Source organism: Erpetoichthys calabaricus, chromosome 13 (genome assembly GCF_900747795.2).
Source record: "Erpetoichthys calabaricus chromosome 13, fErpCal1.3, whole genome shotgun sequence".
Lineage (NCBI taxonomy): Eukaryota > Metazoa > Chordata > Cladistia > Polypteriformes > Polypteridae > Erpetoichthys > Erpetoichthys calabaricus.
In genome coordinates, this window is record NC_041406.2 from 7,607,723 (window position 1) to 7,629,054 (window position 21,332).

The window sequence follows — 21,332 nt, forward strand, 5'->3', positions numbered from 1 at the left end:
AGGTCTCTGCATATTGGCCTAAATTGAATCACAAATATAAAACACAAGAAGTCTCAATTAGCATAAGCTGCCCAAATTCAGGACGTTCATAACAAATGTAATGATTTACTTTGTGTGGCATCACATATTTGAAATAGTAAAATGTGTGCCTCAGTTTAAATTTATAGCTTATCATTTTCTTAATTATAATAGAAATGTGTCATTTTGTAGCCTCTGATAAAAGTCTAAGGACGGCTAGATTCCTAGTCAAGAATCAAAAATAACAAAGAAGTCAAAGACCACTGTTAAAGATTGAAGTATATCAAATATCAAGAATAGTTACACTCACCAGCTACTTTATTAGGTACACTGGTTGGACCCTCGTTTGCCTACAGAATTGCCGTAATTCTTCGTGGCATCGATTCAACAAGGTGCTGATGCCATTCCTTAGGGATTTTGGTCCATATTGACATGATAGCCTTACACAATTGCTGCAGATTTGTCATCTGAACATCCATGATGCGAATCTCCCATCCCACCACATCCCAAAGGTGCACTTATTGGATTGAGATCTGGTGACTTTGGAGGCCATTTCAGTCCAGTGACCTTATTGTCATGTTTGAGATGATCTGAGCTTTGTGACATGGCGCGTTACCCTGCTGGAAGGAACTATAAGAAGATGGCTGTCATAAAGGGATGGACATGGTCAGCAACAATACTTGGGTATACTGTGGCATTTAAATGATGCTCAGCAGGTGGTAAGAGGCCCAAAGCGTGTCAAGAAAATATCCCCTACACCATTACACCACCAGCAGCAGCCAGAACCGTTGATACAAGGCAGGATGGATCCCTGCTTTCATGTTGTTGACACCAAATTCTGACCCTACCATTCAAATGTTGCAGCAGAAATCGAGACTCATCAGACCAGACGTCATTTTTCTAGTCTTCTATTGTCTAATTTTTGGTGAGCCTGTGTGAATTGTTGCCTCAGTGGCCTGTTCTCAGCTGACAGGAGTTTCACCCTGTGTGGTGGTCTGCTGCTGTAGCCCACCTGCTTCATGGTTTGATGTGTTGTGTGTTCAGAGATGCTCCTCTGCACACCTCGGTTGTAACGAGTGCTTATTTGAGTTACTGTTGCTTGTCTATACAATACAATATAATACAATTTATTTTTGTATAGCCCAAAAATCACACAAGAAGTGCCGCAATGAGCTTTAACAGGCCCTGCCTCTTGACAGCCCCCCAGCATTGACTCTCTAAGAAGACAGGGAAAAACTCCCAAAAAAACCTTGTAGGGAAAAATGGGAGAAACCTTGGGAAAGGCAGTTCAAAAAGAGACTCCCTTACCAGGTAGTGGGTGTCAAAAAGAAGGGGGTCAATACAATACAACACAATACACTTGTATATCAGCTCGAACCAGTCTGGCCATTCTCCTCTGACCTCTGGCCTACAGAACTGCTGCTCAGTGGATATTTTCCCATTTTTCAGACCATTCTCTGTAAACCCTAGAGATGCTTGTGCGTAAAAGTCCCAGTAGATCAGCAGTTTGTGAAATGCTCAGAGCAGCCCATCATGCCACGTCCAAAGTCACTTCAGTCCCCTTTCTTCCCCATTCTGATGCCCGGTTTGAACTTCAGAAGGTTGTCTTGACAATGTCTACAGGCAGTAATGCATTGGCTGATTAGATACAGTATTTGCGTTAACAAGCAGTTGATCAGGTGTACCTAATAAAGTGGCCGGTGGGCGCACATATTCATGATCAGCAATGTCGAAGATCATAAAGCAACAGTCCTTATGCATATATTATCAGCCCCCATTTTTTTTTCTCTTGAAGTTTTGTAAATAGAAATAACTTTGACCTCATGCGTTACATTAAGGGGTGAACCCCTGGGGCTGGTGGTTGATGTGGCATGAACAACCTGGGAGTCCTTCTGATTATTTTTGCTGGCAAGGCAGTGTGGTGTAGTGGTTAAGGCTTTGGACTTCAAATCCTAAGGTTGTGGTTTCAAATCCCACTACTGGAACTGTGTGACCATGAGCAAGTCACATGACCTGCCTGTGCTCCAGTTGGAAAACCAAAAGAGATGGAATCAATGGTACCTCAAAAATGTTCTCTTAGACAAAGTAATAATAAAAGCACGACACAGATTGGTTTAGTAATAATAAAAATAATAATTCTTTACATTTATATAGCACTTTTCTTGCTACTCAAAGTACTTTACATAGGAAGTGGGGAGCCACTTCACCCAACACCAATGTGCAGCAGCCACCTGGATGATGCGATGGCGGCCATTTTGTGCCAGTATGCTCACCACACAGCTGCTAGGTGGTTAAGGGGTGAGAGAGAGAGATAGTTAGCCAATTAGAGAAAGGAGCTGATTAGGGGACCAGAATGACCAGGGGCATAGAGGGCCAGTTTAGCCAGGACATCAGGAAACACCCTACTCTTTATGAGGGATGCCCACAGATCTTTTATGACCACAGAATGTCAGGACCTTACTATAAGGGTGTCATTTCCTGCAGAAAAATGGCCTAAGATTGAGGGTTTTCAGGTCTAGAGGGCCATAAATAGGGGGGTGGAACACCAAAAAACTCAATGTCTTGCATAACTAGACATCAAAATGAACATTATTGTTTATTGTATTATGGGTTTCCACATTAGTGAGTCAGCAGACGACAGATGAAAAAAAACTGAAGTGATTTCTAAGCAGTAAGTAAGTCTTAGTAATACAAAATATTTGAGGGCAGCACGGTGGTGCAGTGGGTAGCACTGCTGCCTCGCAGTAAGGAGACCCGTGTTCGCTTCCCGGGTCCTCCCTGCATGGAGTTTGCATGTTCTCCCTGTGTCTGCGTGAGTTTCCTCCCACAGTCCAAAAACAGGCAGGTTAGGTGCATTGGCGATTTTAAATTGTCCCTAGTGGGTGTGTGTGTGTGTGTCTGTGCCCTGCAGTGGGCTGGCGCCCTGCCCAAGGTTTATTCCTGCCTTGCATCCTGTGCTGGCTGGGACTGGCTCCAGTAGACCCCTGTGACCTTGTGTTAGGATATAGCAAGTTGAATGATGGATGGATGGTAACCTTGGCCACCCTTTGAGTTGCAAATTCTGTGGGCATTTTTAATGTGAATGTTCGTTACCAGCCATTTGCATGGAGAAATGGTTAAAAAATAAATAAATGAATACATAAATAAAAGCCTTTAACGGTGCTCCTCAGTGCTGACTAGCAGAAACCCTGGGGTTTCCTACCTGACCGTAAAAATCTTTGAAGCAGCACATCGCCTACAGCAGGTGAATGGGATAAAAGAAAATGAGAAACATTTTAAAAATGTACAGAACAGGTGAGCCGCCGAGATCAGACGCTCCTCCTCTTTGGGTACAGGTGGATGGCTGCCTGCTAAAGTTTCCAGTACACGTTTGACGTAACCATGGCACACTTTGGCATGTACCATTTTTTTAAAAACCCGGGGTTTTGTTTTTTTTTTTCAGTCTATTGTCTTTTTTTTTTTTACTTTGTTTTTGGGCCAACATTCAAAGTTTTATGAGGCTGCCTTTTTCAGCTAGCAGCCTTTGAGCAGGCGGTCGGTCAGGTTTAATGATCAATGACAAGTAAGCGCCCTCCCCCTTTGGGTGTGAAGCTGATTACGCTACAGTGCGGCACTGTTTACATACAGTACATTAGATGACAGGTATGCTGTCTGCCAGGCATGGTGCTCCTCGTCTGTGAAAGAAGACAGGCGTCTCGATGCCAGGAGGCCCTAGAGGTGCTCTCAGCTGCCGGAGAGAGCTGCCAGACTTACATTCCATAAAAAAAGACCGGCAATGTCCTTGTTTCCAAATGTGACAGAAGAAGAGTGCTTTGAGTATTGCTGTGCAGAAAATTTGGAACGGAGTGAGCATCATGACAGAAAGAGTGAATCTGATGAAGAGCAAGTCTTCTTGGAGGAAGGTATTACAATAATGATGGGGTGACCATGTGCCTACGTAGGGAGGTACCTTTTTTGTTTTTGATTTTTTTGTGGAGAACCTCCTTGCACTTTTTCCTTTTTCTTTGACACTTGAATTTGGTGAACTTGCGTGCAAGCTGTTAAGCTGTTCATTCAGCCTCACCTGTTCTGTTTAAACACACCTGCTTAGTGATGCATTCTGTCTGTTGTGTCATCACAAGTGGGCATTGCAGTTTTCTGTTCTGCCAATTAACTTGTTTTGTTTTTACTGGAATTTTTGTTGTTGTTAGACGGAGAGTGTTTTGGGAAGAGTTGATAAGAGGTTACGTTTGACTTGCTTTTGTCTGCGGGTATGTGTGAAAGTTTAATGACAGGAGAAGGTACCAGTTGTCCTTCTTCCTACCAGTTTATGCTTTGCGCCTCTCTCCGCTGGTAGCGTACGCTGTATGTTTTTGTCTCGCAGTGTATGTACTTGTATTGTATTGCAGTAATTTGACAAGGCCCATCTGTTTGCCATCTTGACTTTATAAATGTCATGACCCAGGTTCATTACAACACCAGAGACACTTCTCATGAATAAATGGAGGAGTTCAGCCGCCTGTGCTTTTATACCCTCTTAATACTTTTCTTTGGATTGCTGCCATTAATTTGATTTCTTCTTTGTGTATTTCTTTGCTAATTCTGTGCAATTTGTGCAAAGCATTTCCAACTAGACTCAATTTTTAGAAAGATCTGAACATTTAAAAAGTAAAAAGATGTTCTACGTGAAGACTGCAAAGTGCAGCATCTTACAAACAGCAATAGTCCGTCATTGTCTTTCGGAATATTTGTAATACTGTACTGTGAGTTGGCTTTATCTTATTTTTTTTAAGTGCTATAATTTATTTTGGCCTGTTGTGAAAAAGTTAGTATATTTTATGAAAGTTTTTTTTTGGTTGATAGAACCCTTAGTTAGATTAAGCAGGCTTGAGAATAATATTGTGAATTTGATTAATTAAGTGTGGTTTGGTTAAATGCATTAATGGATGAACTGGTAAATTCTGTGTTGTGAGAAATGACTTTTGAAGTGAGTGGCATATTTGGTTTTCTAGCTGAAAACATGCATTGTGTTTGTTGTTTGATATTTAAAAACTGCTTTACCTGAGCTCTCATACATTTTAGCATTATCATATATACTCTCTCTCTCTCTCTATCTATATATATATATATATATATATATATATATATATCTCTATATCTATACATATCTATTGATATAGATATGTATAGATATAGATAGAGAGAGAGAGCTGCAAATATGCAAACCGTATCACAGACCTTCTCTTCCATATATATATATATATATATATATATATATATATATATATACACACACACACATATATATATATATATATATATATATATATATATATACACACAGTGCATCTGGAAAGTATTCCCAGCACATCACTTTTTCCACATTTTGTTATGTTACAGTCTTATTCCAAAATGGATTAAATTCATTTTTTTCCTCAGAATTCTACACACAACACCCCATAATGACAACATGAAAAAAGTTTACTTGAGGTTTTTGCAAATTTATTAAAAGTAAAACAAATGAGAAATCCCATGTACATAAGTATTCACAGCCTTTGCTCAATACTTTGTACTTTCTACTGTGTAGAATTATGAGGAAAAAAATGAATTTAATCCATTTTGGAATAAGACTGTAACATAACAAAATGTGGAAAAAGTGATGCGCTGGGAATACTTTCCGGATGCACTGTGTATGTATGTATATATATATATATATATATATATATATATATATATATATATATATATATATATATATATATATATATATATATATATGGAAGAGAAGGTCTGTGATACGGTTTACATAATTGCTGTTGGAGATCCACAAAGGGAGAAAAATTAATAGCGTATCATAAAGTAGTTTTTGTCACAAAAAACAGACATACGAGTCATAAAAGGGTTTGGGACAGCCACCCGTATATTGGTATATTGGCTGCAAAGTTGTAAAATGGTTTTGTGCACAGCAGTGCTGTTATACGTATCCAAAGCAGAACTGAGGGAATAGAGAAAAGGTGGAGGCTTTTAAAAGGGAAGACAGGAAGTGAGATCAAAGGGGTCGGGCTCATGAAGGTCTTCAGCCATAGGCTTGAGCCTGGACGTGACATCACAGGGGCCGGAGCCGGCAAGGTCTCCTTCCATAGGCTCGGTCCCGGAAGTGATGTCAAGAGGGCCAGGTGGAATCTCCCGTGAATGGTCTGCAGGAAAGGGAGAAAAAGAGTCAGTGCACTCTGCCACCTCCCGGTATGACTTGGAACTGCCTTTACTCAAGCCCTTTAGCTGCCTCCCATGCGCACGTGTGTGACATATATCTTATATATATATCTTGTATATTTATATATATCTTTTATATAAACGTCCATGAATGGAAGTGTGTGTGTCTGTCTGGCCCAGAAGTGAGAGGTGGAGTCGGGGTAATGGCTCAAGGATACACAAGAGAGGCGAGCACGTCAGCAAAATGAAACCTCTGAAGAAAGAGTCACACGTTTAACCGCTAATACAGAAGCGAGGCGAGCACATCAGCAAAACAGTATCCCTTTTACTTTTCCTCCTGCCACTAAAGCAGGAGACAGAGCTGGAGGTGGCAGAGTTAAAGATGCTACGATTTGCATTGGGTGTGACGAGGATGGACAGGATTAGAAATGAGGACATTAGAGGGTCAGCTCAAGTTGGATGGTTGGGAGACAAAGTCAGAGAGGCAAGATTGCGTTGCTTTGGACATGTGCAGAGGAGAGATGCTGGGTATATTGGGAGAAGGGTCCTAATGATAGAGCTGCCAGGGAAGAGGAAAAGAAGAAGGCCTAAGAGAAGGTTTATGGATGTGGTGAGAGAGGACATGCAGGTGATGGGTGTAATAGATGACGAGGACAGAAAGATATAGAAGAAGATGATCTGCTGTGGCAACCCCATGTTCTTTTATAGTGATGGCCAAGAGCATTTTTTAGTTTCATGTTTCCATGGAGATAAAAAAAATAAATATAGTTAAAAAGGAGTGTCCATGGGGATCCAGGCTGGACTAGTGTTGGATGGGTACTTTTTTTTTTCTTTTTTTATTACTTTATTTTACTCTGTAGCACTTTGAGTTTGTTTATATATATATTGTTTATAGTGCAGTATAAATAAAATTTATTATTATTATTATTAGTACTAAATCTTTTGACCAGTTATTGGACCTCAGTACCAAAATGGTTTCGAAGCCAATAACGGGTAACTCCAAAAATGACTCCTGCCCCCCTGGTGCGCCACTCCATTGCACCGCGCTATGCAGCGCTTCCTTCTTGATTGTGTTGGGTCCTGTGTTGTCTCAGTTGCGTTGAAGCCTGTGGTTTCATTTCATGTGGTCTTCAGAATGGATATTCTCCCCTGTTTACAATTTATGTGCCACATATGGTATTTGTGTTGAACATGATGGTGAACAGGTTGAGACATTCCCGTAAATCACCTTACACATATGAAGTATGTTGTGTGAATAAATTGTCTCTGCCATTCAAATGTTAACATAATTTTGACTCATCCTGTATAAAAACGTCAGTGAAAAAATCTCATACGTCGGGTCTTCCAGTTGTTTGCTCACAACATCCTAAACACAGATATATTTACTAAAATACGAGATGGGTTTTGAAGTCAAAAGCTCAAGTCTGGGTGATTTTTTTCTTTCCAGTTCATTCATTCATTCATTCATTTTCCAACCCGCTGAATCTGAACACAGTTGCTTTCCAGTTCACTGCTTTGATTTTTCTGGATGTATTAATTTAACGTTTTTCCAAAAGAATACACACTTTACCGTTTGTGATCCTACGACTAGATGACCTAACATGAATTACCCAACATGAATAACATGAGATTTGTTTGTGGACATTTTTGCTATTGGTGCTGTGGTTCAGAGTTGGTCTGCATAAATGAATGTTCATTAAGGAAGTTTATCTCTCTTCCCCATGAAGATATGTAAGTAGCTTATTAAAAAAATATCATTTTTTAAAGGAGTATTCTTTTATATTGAAGAGAGCGTCACTGATTTTCCCCATAATACATTGTGGTATTACAATGCCATGCAAGCAAATAAATCAGAAAAAACAAACAAATAACAGTTCATTAATGAGAGTTATTGATGTTATATTTGAGCGCACAGTCTTTTTGTGGCTGGCGGCTTTGCGATCAAGTGTATTTTATTTGGAAGAGAGGGAAGATGGATGGGCACAAATGTGCATCATCTCCTGCTCAGAAAAATTTCTTGCAGAACATTGTCAGTAGCAGAATGGAGCAGCGGCAAATCGGCATGGCAAGCTTCACTTAAAGCCGTGGAGACAATGCCTGTGTGGTGCATTTCATTAGTTTGTCTGAGCTTTATTTTACTGTATAGCACAGTTCACTGCCATTCACATCTTTTTACTTTCTCGTATACGAAATATAGGGAAAGTATTGTAATTATAATAATAATAGTAATAATAGTGTGAATTTCCCCTTGGGATTAATAAAGTATCTATCTATCTATCTATCTATCTATCTATCTATCTATCTATCTATCTATCTATCTATCTATCTATCTATCTATCTATCTATAGTGCCTTTTACATCTATTTATCTAATTGTCTATAAATCTGAGGTCGAGATTTTGATGAATCTCGAGGTTTTAGACCTTCCCGACTTTCTCGTATACGAAGTGTAGGGAAAGTATTGGAATCCTCCAAAAATTCCATTTCAAGATTTTTATGTTTTGGAATTGCGTTTGTGTGTGTGTGTGTGTGTGTGTGTGTGTGTGTGTGTGTGTGTGTGTGTGTGTGTGTATTTAAACACAATAAGTTGAGGCTTTCACTTAGGTCAACCACATTTTGCTTACAAGTATTAGGTACAAAACTTTTGGGCTATTTCCGTTAACCAGAAGTGGTACTTTACCTTTTATTCATGCAGCTGCAGAGTCTGATTTATTCAACTTTACTTTTATAATAATTGTTCAATATATTATTAATTTGATTTGATTTGTTCTTGATGGTTCTTTAATGTACATAATATAAAAATTTAATCATTATCTTGCGGTTTACTCCTCAAATATCCATCCCAATTTCTGAGCATACGAGAAAGTCGTGGGGACACCACTCCCGATTTATTTTTTGTTTATTTATCATTAAAGTAATGCTTTATGGTGAGTAACATATGAAAAAATATAATTTTGGGGTGAAGTATTGTGGAATACCATTTGTGCCAAAATGAAAAAATAACCTTCTGCCTATAGCAGGCAAAAGTAATTGACAACAAAAGGATTAACCAATAGGAACAAGTTACACTGGGTGGTCTTTGTCCTGATTGACAAGTAAAAAGAGGCATTGGGAAATAAATTAAAGAGCCATTAAGAAAAGTCAGTCCTTGTCCAACCTAACACAGGGTCACTGGAGGGGTCTGCTGGAGCCAATCCCAGCCAACACAGGGCACAAGGCAGGGACAAGCCCTGGGCAGGGTGCCAGCCCACCGCAGGGCGCACACACCTGGGCCAATTTAGAATTGCCAGTGCTCCTAACCTGCATGTCTTTGGACTGTGGGAGGAAACCCACGCAGACACGGGGAGAACATGCAAACTCCATGCAGGGAGGACCCGGGAAGCGAACCCAGGTCTCCTAACTGCGAGGCAGCAGTGCTACCACTGTGCCACCCTTAAGAAAAGTCACATTGTCAAATAAAAATGTTATTTGAAAATACAACCATTGTGAAATAAAACCTGTAATAATAATAAAATGATGACTATGTGTTTCATAATAGATACCTTTCCATAATAATTGCGGAGTGGTGGTTCTGAGGCTAGGGATCTGCACTGGCAGTCGAAAGGCTGCCAGTTTGAATCCCGTAAATGTCAATAGGGACTCTGCCCTGTAGGGCCCTTGAGCAGCAAGTAGCGCTTTGAGTAGTGAGAAAAGCGCTATATAAATGCAAAGAATTATTATTATAATTGGATGATTTTTATTGAACTACCTGCTTTTTCACAATTTATTGTCTCATTTATATTTTGCATGCAATTATTACTTATTTCTTAATTGACATTTTATTTATTTTATTTTTGGCACAAGTGGTATGTGATGACCAAGAGGATTTTTTTACTGTCATGTTTTCATGCATAACAGAGAGAAAAGAGTTTGATATTCGAGACCCCAATGTTGTTCAGTGCTGTAGACCAGCAAATGACGGAAAAAACGTCCATTGAAAAAAGAAAAAAAAAATGTCCCCTTACTTGTGTCATATAATTCACATGCCAGTTTTATGCTCAAAATGTGCAAAATGCATGCATTTTTTTCATTCCTTTATTTGCTAAAACATTGTTAAATGGTTACTTCTAGAAAAATCATCACATCATAAGCAGAAAACCCATTCTGACAATACTACGCTTTTGAACTGAAAACTGGACCCTTGACCAGTGAATGAGGGGAGGGTCGGATCTTCAGCTTACAAGCACAGTATTAATATTTGTATATTTAAAGAAAGGCTCTATATTGCACCTGACCTGACACAGACTTGACACGGGTGGCACGTATAAAAGCCAAGAAACTTTTATTTTCTCCACCTGTGGGGCACGTCTTCCCCGTGAACCCCACAGGCAATACACAGTCCCAAGTACAGCACTTAGCACCACCAAAACACTCTTCTCTCTTTTCTCTTTCCCCACCACAGCTTTGTCTTCCTTCCACCCGATTCTGGCCCCTGAGTGGTGGTTGCCGGTTCCTTTTATGGCCCACCCAGAAGTGCTCCAGGTGCTTGATCACCTGTTTCCAATTGCACTCCCGGGTGGGGCTGAAGATTAATCCAGCTGGGCTCAGGGACCCCTGCCCCGGCCACCCCAGACCCCAACAGGGCTGTGGAGAACTCCATTTCCCATGAAGCCTTGCGAGAGACTGAGGCACCGCTGCAACCCAGGGGGGCAGCCATCCAGCATCCAGGGGGGAGGTACTGCACCGTCCAGGGCTGCTCCCCCTGATTACACATCAACAGGTCCGTCACAATGTATAAATCATTCAGTGTTTATGACATGCACTATTTTTTATACAGTCAAAAAGAATATTGCTTTTAACTTAAAGGTGTGCATTTTAATGCACTTCAAGCTTAATTATTTTCCTTTTAGTTTTTAATAATTAGTTATAAAAAGTAAAATTAGTCAACAGTATCCTAATTGTCTCCGTTTTGTGTTTACTTATAAAAAATCGTAACGTTTTGATTATAAAACAAGACAACAGCAGCGCAGTTTTCTTTTAAAACCAGCTAGATGAGAAGTGACAGGGCCACGTTTTTTCTCAGAATTAGCTTCATTTCTGCACTGTACACAAGTCAGAGCTAAAACATCCGTACACTGAGGCCTGAGTAAGAAGACGCGCCAGTTGTTGCACATTTACATTTGTTCTCGTCGTCATTGGTTCTTTACAACAAGCCCTGTGGTTGCAACTAAGCAACCCTCGGAGTGGAATGCCCACCACTTAGGAACAGAAGCGCAAGGTCACCAGTCTTCCCACAGCAAGATCTCCAGTATGGCTCCCTCTTTACTTTGTGAGACAATTTTTTAAAAAGCCTGCTTAGTTATTTTTTCATTCTTTGCATTGATGTTTGTAATAACTTTGATTTTTCTTTTTTTTTAACTTGCACATATTTTTGTAATCTGTACAATAAATCAATAAGTAATTCATGCGGCAAACATGGTGACAGTTTGTTAGACTGCATGACTAACAAAATAAAAGGGAGCAGCTCAGTATAAATGGTATCATTGATTTTGAAGAAGGGAGAAGTTAATGTTTTGTTTTGTGTTGGTATATTTAAGGCAGCCCTGACTTGATTCATTCAGTACCAGTAACGGTGCACTGCTATAACGATAACGTGCAGTGAATCCACTTGACTTGACCATTCCTAGTTTTCCTCCTCTTTCTTTCTCTGTACGTTTATCATTCGTTTGCTCAGAGGTTGATTCGCTTGCTTCTTCCTGAGCAGCTCTTCTTTTCTCCACCCTAGCGGCCCGCTTCTTCTCTTCTTCCGTCGGCATCTTTTCGCGTTAAGACTGATTAAGGCAGTGTTTGTACTGCAATTACAGTATGTTTTTCTTAAAATGTTTTCAATCTGCCTCAAGAATGTTTTAAGATATGAAGAGGTAGGGAAAGTGACGGCGATGGTGGTAGGGATGAGAACGGTGCCCGTACACATGCGCCACACATGGGCCACCCTGCTGGCCGCTGCCGAGAGTTGATTCTACAATAAAATAAAATAAAAAGAGGAATAACCTTAGAGGTCAATCATCACCCCGAAAGTGGATAGTAGACGTCACGCAGTATACGTGTACCAAATTTCAGGTCAGTAGGTCAAATGGTTTGCGAGCTAACAGGTGATTTAAAATCTTGGACAGACAAACAGACAGCCCTGGTAGCGTATTATATATAAAGATTACAAGACAGAAATTGCAGGCAGTTGTGTTTTATTTAAAATGTGCTTGTAACTCTCGCCGCCTCCCAGTTATGGGCAGCGCTCTGTTAGTCAAGATGGCTTTTACTTCTCTCTGGGGGGTCTCGCAACGAGCTTCAGCCAAATCTAAAGCAGAAACTGAAGAGCTAACCTTGAGCTTTTTTGCCATTAATCCAATGACAGTTGAAGTCTGGCATTTTATTTTACCACTTCCTTTACTCATTTTTCCATTATGTTCCATAATAATGTTCATTTATAAGTTTATGAAGATCGATTTGCGGTTTTAATAAAACGTCTGCCCTTTAGCTTGATTAATATGTTTTAAATTAGTGCAGCTTTAGTGAAATGTCAGTGTCTTTCCAACCAAGGTTTAATCCAGCAAATTTGCTGCCAAAAAACGCTTTGGTGAATTTCTCCAATCCACGCTAATTGTCGCACATGCAGTGAATTTCTTGGTTGCACGTGCTAATCAACATGCAGCAAGCTGTCACTCTTTGATGCCAAGATTAGTTAATCTTTCCTCAATCCTTCTGTCAACCTCACTCAAAGTCTCAGATCATAGAGACTACAAAATCAGAAAACAAGTAAACAGCACTAAATAAATGAATATAAAATAACAAAACATATAAAAAAATTGTGCACAGTTAAATATAGTGTGGCGGATCCCCAGCCGGGATGCCTGGAAGGACCGGGAGAGGGACAATACCTCCCCTGGGCCACGAGAGGGCAGCCACTCTGGTCTGCATGGGGATCACGGGGTCAGAGCTTAGAAGCTCATCCCTGTGGGGCCCCATGGCCACCACCTGGTGGCGCCCAGAGGAGAATGGACAACTGGAAGTGCTGCCAGAAGAGATTCCAGTTACACCCGGAGTGCTTCTGGGTGCTCATGCGGCACTTCCGGCTAACACCAGGAAGTGCCGTCAGAAGGTCATCAGGAAGCACCCCAGAGCACATCCGGGGTGTTATAAAAGGGGCCGCCACACTCCATGAGACAAGCTGGAGTCGGGAGCAGTGAGACGGAGCTTGCAAGTGAGGAGTGGAGGTGGCAGAAGAAAGGACTGAGTTTCTTGGGGTTTGTGCATCGTGTTGTGTCAGTGTTTGTGGACATTGTGTCTCAGCGTCTGTCTGTAGCCAGGCTGATCTTGTACAATAGAATGACCTTTTTAAGAGCAGTTGTCCCTGGTTTTGTCGTAGATTGATAGATAGATAGATAGATCGATAAGGCACTATATGATAGATAGATAGATAGATAGATAGATAGATAGATAGATAGATAGATAGATAGATAGATAGATAGATAGATAGATAGATACTTTATTAATCCCAAGGGGAAATTCCCATACTCCAGCAGCAGCATACTGATATAAACAATATTAAATTAAAGAGTGATAACAATGCAGGTATACAGACAGACAATAACTTTTTATAATGTTACCGTTTACCCTGCCGGGTGGAATTGAAGAGTCGCATAGTGTGGCAGAGGAACGATCTCCTCAGTCTGTCAGTGGAGCAGGGCGGTGACAGCAGTCTGTCGCTGAAGCTGCTCCTCTGTCTGGAGATGATCCTGTTCAGTGGATGCAGTGGATTCTCCATGATTGACAGGAGTCTGCTCAGCGCCCGTCGCTCTTCCACTGATGTCAAACTGTCCAGCTCCGTACCTACAATAGAGCCTGCCTTCCTCACCAGTTTGTCCAGGCGTGAGGCGTCCCTCTTCTTTATGCTGCCTCCCCAGCACACCACCACGTAGAAGAGGGCGCTTGCCACAACCGTCTGATAGAACATCTGCAGCATCTTATTGCAGATGTTGAAGGACGCCAGCCTTCTAAGGAAGTATAGCCGGCTCTGTCCTCTCTTGCGCAGAGCATCAGTATTGGCAGTCCAGTCCAGTTTATCATCCAGCTGCACTCCCAGGTATTTATAGGTCTGCACCCTCTGCACACAGTCACCTCTGATGATCACGGGGTCCACGAGGGGCCTGGGCCTCCTAAAAATCAAATAAAGTCATGCCTGCTTAGTTATTTTTTCATTCTTTGTATTGCTGTTTGTAATAACTTGATTGTTTTTTTTTTGTTTACTTGCACATATTTTTGTAATCTTCACAATAAATCAATAAATTCATATGGCAAACATGGTGACAGTTTGTTGGACCACATGATTAAATAAAAGGGAGCAGCTCAGTATAAATGGCGTCATTGATTTTGAAGAAGGGAGATGTTAATGTTTTGTGTTTGCGTTTGCATTTTTTTTTCATCATCATATTTGCAAATTCTTTTTCGCAGCTCTTTCTCAATTCATTCAGTATCAAAAGACAGAAATTGCAGCCAGTTGTGTTTTGTTTGACATGTGCTTGTAACTCTCGCCCGCCTCCCAGTTATGGGCAGTGCTCTGTTAGTCAGGATGGCTTTTACTGCTCTGTGGTGAAGGCGAGGATAGCCTGACGCTGATTAAACACTCTCTGTTGACTAAGAAGTGACACCTGATGGGCGTTGAAAGAGGGATGTTGCAAGCGTACTCTTGATACGATCAAGAATCTGACTCCACAAATACACGGGTGTGGCACGTAAATTAACCTGCTTCAATGGAGCCTATCTTTTCACCTTTGTCATTTGCAAATTCCTTCTGGGGGACTCGCAGCGAGCTTCAGCCAGATCTAAAGCAGGAACAGAAGAGCTAACCTTGAGCTTTTTTGCCATTAATCCAATGCCAGTTGAAGTCTGGCATTTTATTTCACCACTTCCTTTACTTGTTTTTCCATTATGTTCCATAATAATGTACTTTTATTTTATTAAGGTCGACTTGCGATTTTAATAAAATGTTGTGGTAGAAATTTAACATCTTATTAAAGAAAGAAACATCCCCTAACAGGACAAATCAGTTATCAGGCAGGAGAAAAGCGGTTCATTTTGTCTTTTAATTACTCCTCGGCAAAATGCCTTGAAGGGAACATTCATCAAAAGCCGTCTGTTACAGCCTGGTCAGAATGGTCAGAAAAAAAAAGAATAGAGGTTCACGTTATAATCTACTGAATTTACATAAAGTGCTAAACAATGCATACATTTTAGTGAATTTCCCCTTGGGATTAATAAAGTATCTATCTATCTATCTATCTATCTATCTATCTATCTATCTATCTATCTATCTATCTATCTATCTATCTATCTATCTATCTATCTATCTATCTATCTATCTATCTGTCTGTCTGTCTGTCTGTCTGTCTGTCTGTCTGTCTGTCTGTCTGTCTGTCTGTCTGTCTGTCTGTCTGTCTGTCTGTCTGTCTGTCTGTCTGTCACTATTATTATGTATCATTGCAGTTGTCAAAAGTCACACAGAAAACCAAAGTACAAAATTAAGAGTTAGTTGACTTTACTGTAAAGTAATAAAGGAATAATTTGAGTTTCCAGACAGTAAAGCATGTCAGATGTCAGTTTTGATTGATACAGATAAAGGAAGCATGTTAAAATAATAAAACCTGCAGGATTTTTGCTAGATTAGAATGAGGAAAGTGTCTCCAAGTGTAAATATTGAAGTTTTTTTTATAAACACAGCCAGGTGCTTTACAGATCAAATCGAGGACAGTGACAAAGAACACAAGATAATAAGATGCATTCTATAAATACAATGGGGAAAAAATGCTTTACTACAGTTTGCTGAGTCTGTGCTCTGAGTTTGTTTAGTACTCAGTAGTCCGTGCGACCTCAGATCCAAGCGTATCTTTTCTTGCTGTGATTTTTTTACTCTGGAGTGATGGTGCTGTGCTTTCTTCAGTCTCTCCATTGTGATAGATAGGCAGGGCACTGTTTGAGCCATCTACAAACCCAGATAATGCCTAGGAGGCCAAAAAAATGTGTGTTTTATTGTAGAAATTGAATACGTACGGAAGAGATAAATGCAAGGATTGACACAGAATACAAAACAAAGGTATACGTAAACCAGCTGGCCTGTCTAAACCTCAGCTGCACCCTTGTCTAAAGGTGGCACTGCCTCATGCTCTTTCCCACGTGTCACACCAAGCACTCTTTTTATGTTTGAAGTTGAGCTTCTGGCCTCCTATTCCTCCATTTTTCTCCAACTGCCCTCTGGTGGCTGCCAAGAAGGTGCTTGTTAAGGCCCAGCCAGAGACCACTTCTGGGTCAATCCCTAGTGGTGATCCTCCTAGAAACACACTAACAGCCTCAAGTGCCCTTGCAGTCCTAATGCCCAACCCACATTTAAAGCTCTGAGCCCTCGGGTAGCCCGGCCTCCATAATGCATAACAATAGCTGCTGTATGTATACATTAACATGCCTCCTGACTAACAGCTACTGGGCTGGGTGTCTTCCCACGGCATACTGGAAGTCCAGTAGAGTCTCTCTATCTCTCTATCTGTGTGACTCAGGAGCATTTTATTTTAGGGCACTCATCACTCACATTAGAGCTAATGAACCCTGGCAGTACTCCAGCTCACTAGCTACCTGGCACGTCTACATCTGCTGTACTTGAGTTACCTTCCCTATACTTGCCAAGCCCATGTATTTATTTTGGTTTGGTTTCCTTCTAAATTTTTTGGTCTGGTTTATTATGCAGCTTTTTGAATTTCTTTTTTCCTATAAAGTTTTGACTTGTGCTGAATTTCATTCTGCATTTCCTAATGCATTTGTAACAAGTTGTCTATCTATCTATCTATCTATCTATCTATCTATCTATCTATCTATCTATCTATCTATCTATCTATCTATCTATCTATCTATCTATCATATAGTGCCTTTCATATCTATCTGTCTATCAATCATATAGTGCCTTTCATATCTATCTATCTGTCAATCATATAGTGCCTTTCATATCTATGTATCTATTATATAGTGCCTGTATCTATCTATCTATCTTTTTGTGCCTTTTGTTTCTATGTATCATTCTATTATATAGCACCTTTCATTTATATGTATCATTTAGTTATCTCTTTATCCATTATATGGAGGTCTGTCTGTTTGTCTATTCAAAAATAACCAAAATATTATATAAATGAAACATACTTAACCCAGGACAATAAACCTGGCAGAGCTATACCAGATATATTTTCAACAGGGCTTTCAAGCACCGTCCAGGCCATTTCCTAAATTATACAGGGCTTCAGTTTTCATGTACAGTACTTGTGAGACATCCACCAGCATGGTAGCACAGTGAGTATCATGGCCACCTCACAGATCCAGCATTCCGAGTTCGAAACCTGCACCTGCACGTTGTTCCTGTGTCTACGTGGGTTTTCATGTATTCATACAGTAAATCAACTGCTTGTAGAAAAAGCAATACAACCCACAAAATTGTTTAGTGATTAGTGCAAACTATGTAACATTTACATCCTCCTTAAGGATGAAATCATCTTTTCAGCTTGATAGTCTTAAGCCTTGATGCTGCTTACCCAGAAATGACTTGTACCTTTTTATTTTTAAATCCTGTCATAGGACACACATTTTTAGTGTCTTGTGTAGACTGACAACTGACGATATACAGTGGTGTGAAAAACTATTTGCCCCCTTCCTGATTTCTTATTCTTTTGCATGTTTGTCACACAAAATGTTTCTGATCATCAAACACATTTAACCATTAGTCAAATATAACACAAGTAAACACAAAATGCAGTTTTTAAATGATGGTGTTTATTATTTAGGGAGAAAAAAAATCCAAACCTACATGGCCCTGTGTGAAAAAGTAATTGCCCCCTTGTTAAAAAATAACCTAACTGTGGTGTATCACACCTGAGTTCAATTTCCGTAGCCACCCCCAGGCCTGATTACTGCCACACCTGTTTCAATCAAGAAATCACTTAAATAGGAGCTGCCTGACACAGAGAAGTAGACCAAAAGCACCTCAAAAGCTAGACATCATGCCAAGATCCAAAGAAATTCAGGAACAAATGAGAACAGAAGTAATTGAGATCTATCAGTCTGGTAAAGGTTATAAAGCCATTTCTAAAGCTTTGGGACTCCAGCGAACCACAGTGAGAGCCATTATCCACAAATGGCAAAAACATGGAACAGTGGTGAACCTTCCCAGGAGTGGCCGGCCGACCAAAATTACCCCAAGAGCGCAGAGACGACTCATCCGAGAGGTCACAAAAGACCCCAGGACAACGTCTAAAGAACTGCAGGCCTCACTTGCCTCAATTAAGGTCAGTGTTCACGACTCCACCATAAGAAAGAGACTGGGCAAAAACGGCCTGCATGGCAGATTTCCAAGACGCAAACCACTGTTAAGCAAAAAGAACATTAGGGCTCGTCTCAATTTTGCTAAGAAACATCTCAATGATTGCCAAGACTTTTGGGAAAATACCTTGTGGACTGATGAGACAAAAGTTGAACTTTTTGGAAGGCAAATGTCCCGTTACATCTGGCGTAAAAGGAACACAGCATTTCAGAAAAAGAACATCATACCAACAGTAAAATATGGTGGTGGTAGTGTGATGGTCTGGGGTTGTTTTGCTGCTTCAGGACCTGGAAGGCTTGCTGTGATAGATGGAACCATGAATTCTACTGTCTACCAAAAAATCCTGAAGGAGAATGTCCGGCCATCTGTTCGTCAACTCAAGCTGAAGCGATCTTGGGTGCTGCAACAGGACAATGACCCAAAACACACCAGCAAATCCACCTCTGAATGGCTGAAGAAAAACAAAATGAAGACTTTGTAGTGGCCTAGTCAAAGTCCTGACCTGAATCCAATTGAGATGCTATGGCATGACCTTAAAAAGGCGGTTCATGCTAGAAAACCCTCAAATAAAGCTGAATTACAACAATTTTGCAAAGATGAGTGGGCCAAAATTCCTCCAGAGCGCTGTAAAAGACTCATTGCAAGTTATCGCAAACGCTTGATTGCAGTTATTGCTGCTAAGGGTGGCCCAGCCAGTTATTAGGTTCAGGGGGCAATTACTTTTTCACACAGGGCCATGTAGGTTTGGATTTTTTTTCTCCCTAAATAATAAAAACCATCATTTAAAAACTGCATTTTGTGTTTACTTGTGTTATGTTTGACTAATGGTTAAATGTGTTTGATGATCAGAAACATTTTGTGTGACAAACATGCAAAAGAATAAGAAATCAGGAAGGGGGCAAATAGTTTTTCACACCACTGTAGCATGTGATGTCCCACAGTCACGGAGAAGTGTGAGATTAGCACAAAAACTCTCTACATCCCTTTTACTTTTCCACAGTGATATGACATTAGTTGGTGAATTTTCTTTGGTGAAGTAATAAAACTTCAGTGGTGTCTGTTTATGCCCCTTTTTTAACTGTGGCCTTGTTGCTGTGGGCTCTGCATGGGTTGTTAAATGTTTTCCATTATTGGTTCATTGATGTTTAGAGGGATGCAACCCTGTCTGCAAAAGCGCACATTGCATTTATTTGTCTTGGTGATATTTAATGGAAGTTCTTTTCTCATTTCTCACTCTTGTACATGGCCTAGTCATTGATCAAAAAAATCTGATGATGTGCTTGTTACGTGATCTGGTTGTACAGTCATACTGTCTGTGAAATGTGAATACTGTCTGTAAAGCTGCCTTGTTTTGTTGCCCATCTTTAACGCATATGATGGTCGATTTGAGTGCTTTCAATATGCCTTTGCTAATGAAGTCCTATAGGCCTTGCTGTCTAAGCCCCCTAGAGTAAGATATTAGGAAAATCAGTAGTAAAGGAGGAGCTGTGGCCAGTAAATGGCATTTCTTCATCTGCCAAGGTAGGTGTTGAAGGATGACAGATGGCATTTTGTGCTGAACTACGAATCTGTTGGGTAAACTCAAATGACTGAAGGGAGATTAAAGTAATGACATTTATATGAGCCATTAAGGAGCCACTGCAAGCACTTGATAGTCACTGGGCAGTGGTTGTTAAGTCCTGTTATCTTGGCTAGAGTTGTTAAAGCACATGGGAAGAACGTGCGGCTGAAAATATCCGTAAATAGAAGTATTATTATTATTCTGTGCACAACTTGGTTAAATTTGCTGTATACATTATGTTTACTATTTATAGCACATATCCCATGATTCACACCTTGAAATACTGTATATCTCTCTATTATAATAAAAAAAATCCTGGGACGAGAGGAGACTTTTTAGCCTGGGATGAGACGTGACTTTTTCAGAGAAGATACTTTCACGTCCCGCGAGACGACACTTTGTGCCAAGAGATTTAACCAGGCCCGGGACTGGAAATAAAAGACAAAGAGTAGATGACAAAGTAGAACGTCGTAAAGAATTCAAAAACGTTACACATGCAGAGCAGGTTAGATGTAATGGAAGTACAAAAATTCAAAAGTCTCAAAGAAATGATAGTAAAGATCGATAGTAAAGATTTAAAGGAAAAACCTGAGACGAGACATCCATCCATCCATTATCCAACCCGCTATATCCTAACTACAGGGTCACGGGGGTCTGCTGGAGCCAAACCCAGCCAACACAGGGCACAAGGCAGGAAACAAGCAAACCCCAGGCAGGTGCCAGCCCACCGCAGGGCACACACACACACCAAGCACACACTAGGGACAATTTAGGATCGCCAATGCACCTAACCTGCATGTCTTTGGACTGTGGAAGGAAACCCACGCAGACACGGGGAGAACATGCAAACTCCACGCAGGGAGAACCCGGGAACTGCGAGGCAGCAGTGCTACCCACTGTGCCACCGTGCCGACGAGACATTCTCAAGATAATTTAAAGACCCGCAAGAGATAATGAGAGAGTGCCCAATGAAGATGCCTATCCGTGAGAATTAAAAGTTTTGTTGTTTGGTGAAAGTAAACTCCACATACATGAGCAGCAGAGACGAGAAGTGGCTGGCGCATAGCACATGCGAGGGGTTTGGCGAGCGAAGGGAGCAGGGGGAAAAGCCCCCTAGTACAGTATTAAAAAATATAAAATATATTAGCTTGCATACCCTTTCTTTATCTTTGTT

General features: G+C 40.6%; 1 protein-coding gene across 9 annotated transcripts in view; it reads left to right on the forward strand.

Moving 5' to 3' along the window:
• Window positions 1-21,332, forward strand: part of trak1a (trafficking protein, kinesin binding 1a) — a 294,945-nt gene that overhangs the window by 173,733 nt on the left and 99,880 nt on the right. The window contains exon 1 of one of the 9 annotated variants that reach the window (XM_028817920.2): window positions 3,646-3,920. The exons of the other annotated variants lie outside the window; for them this stretch is intronic. Coding sequence (XP_028673753.1) covers window positions 3,794-3,920 — 127 coding nt within the window. The 5' untranslated portion in view covers window positions 3,646-3,793. Of the gene's footprint in view, window positions 1-3,645; window positions 3,921-21,332 lie in introns of those variants that run through there. 9 annotated transcript variants of the gene reach the window in all.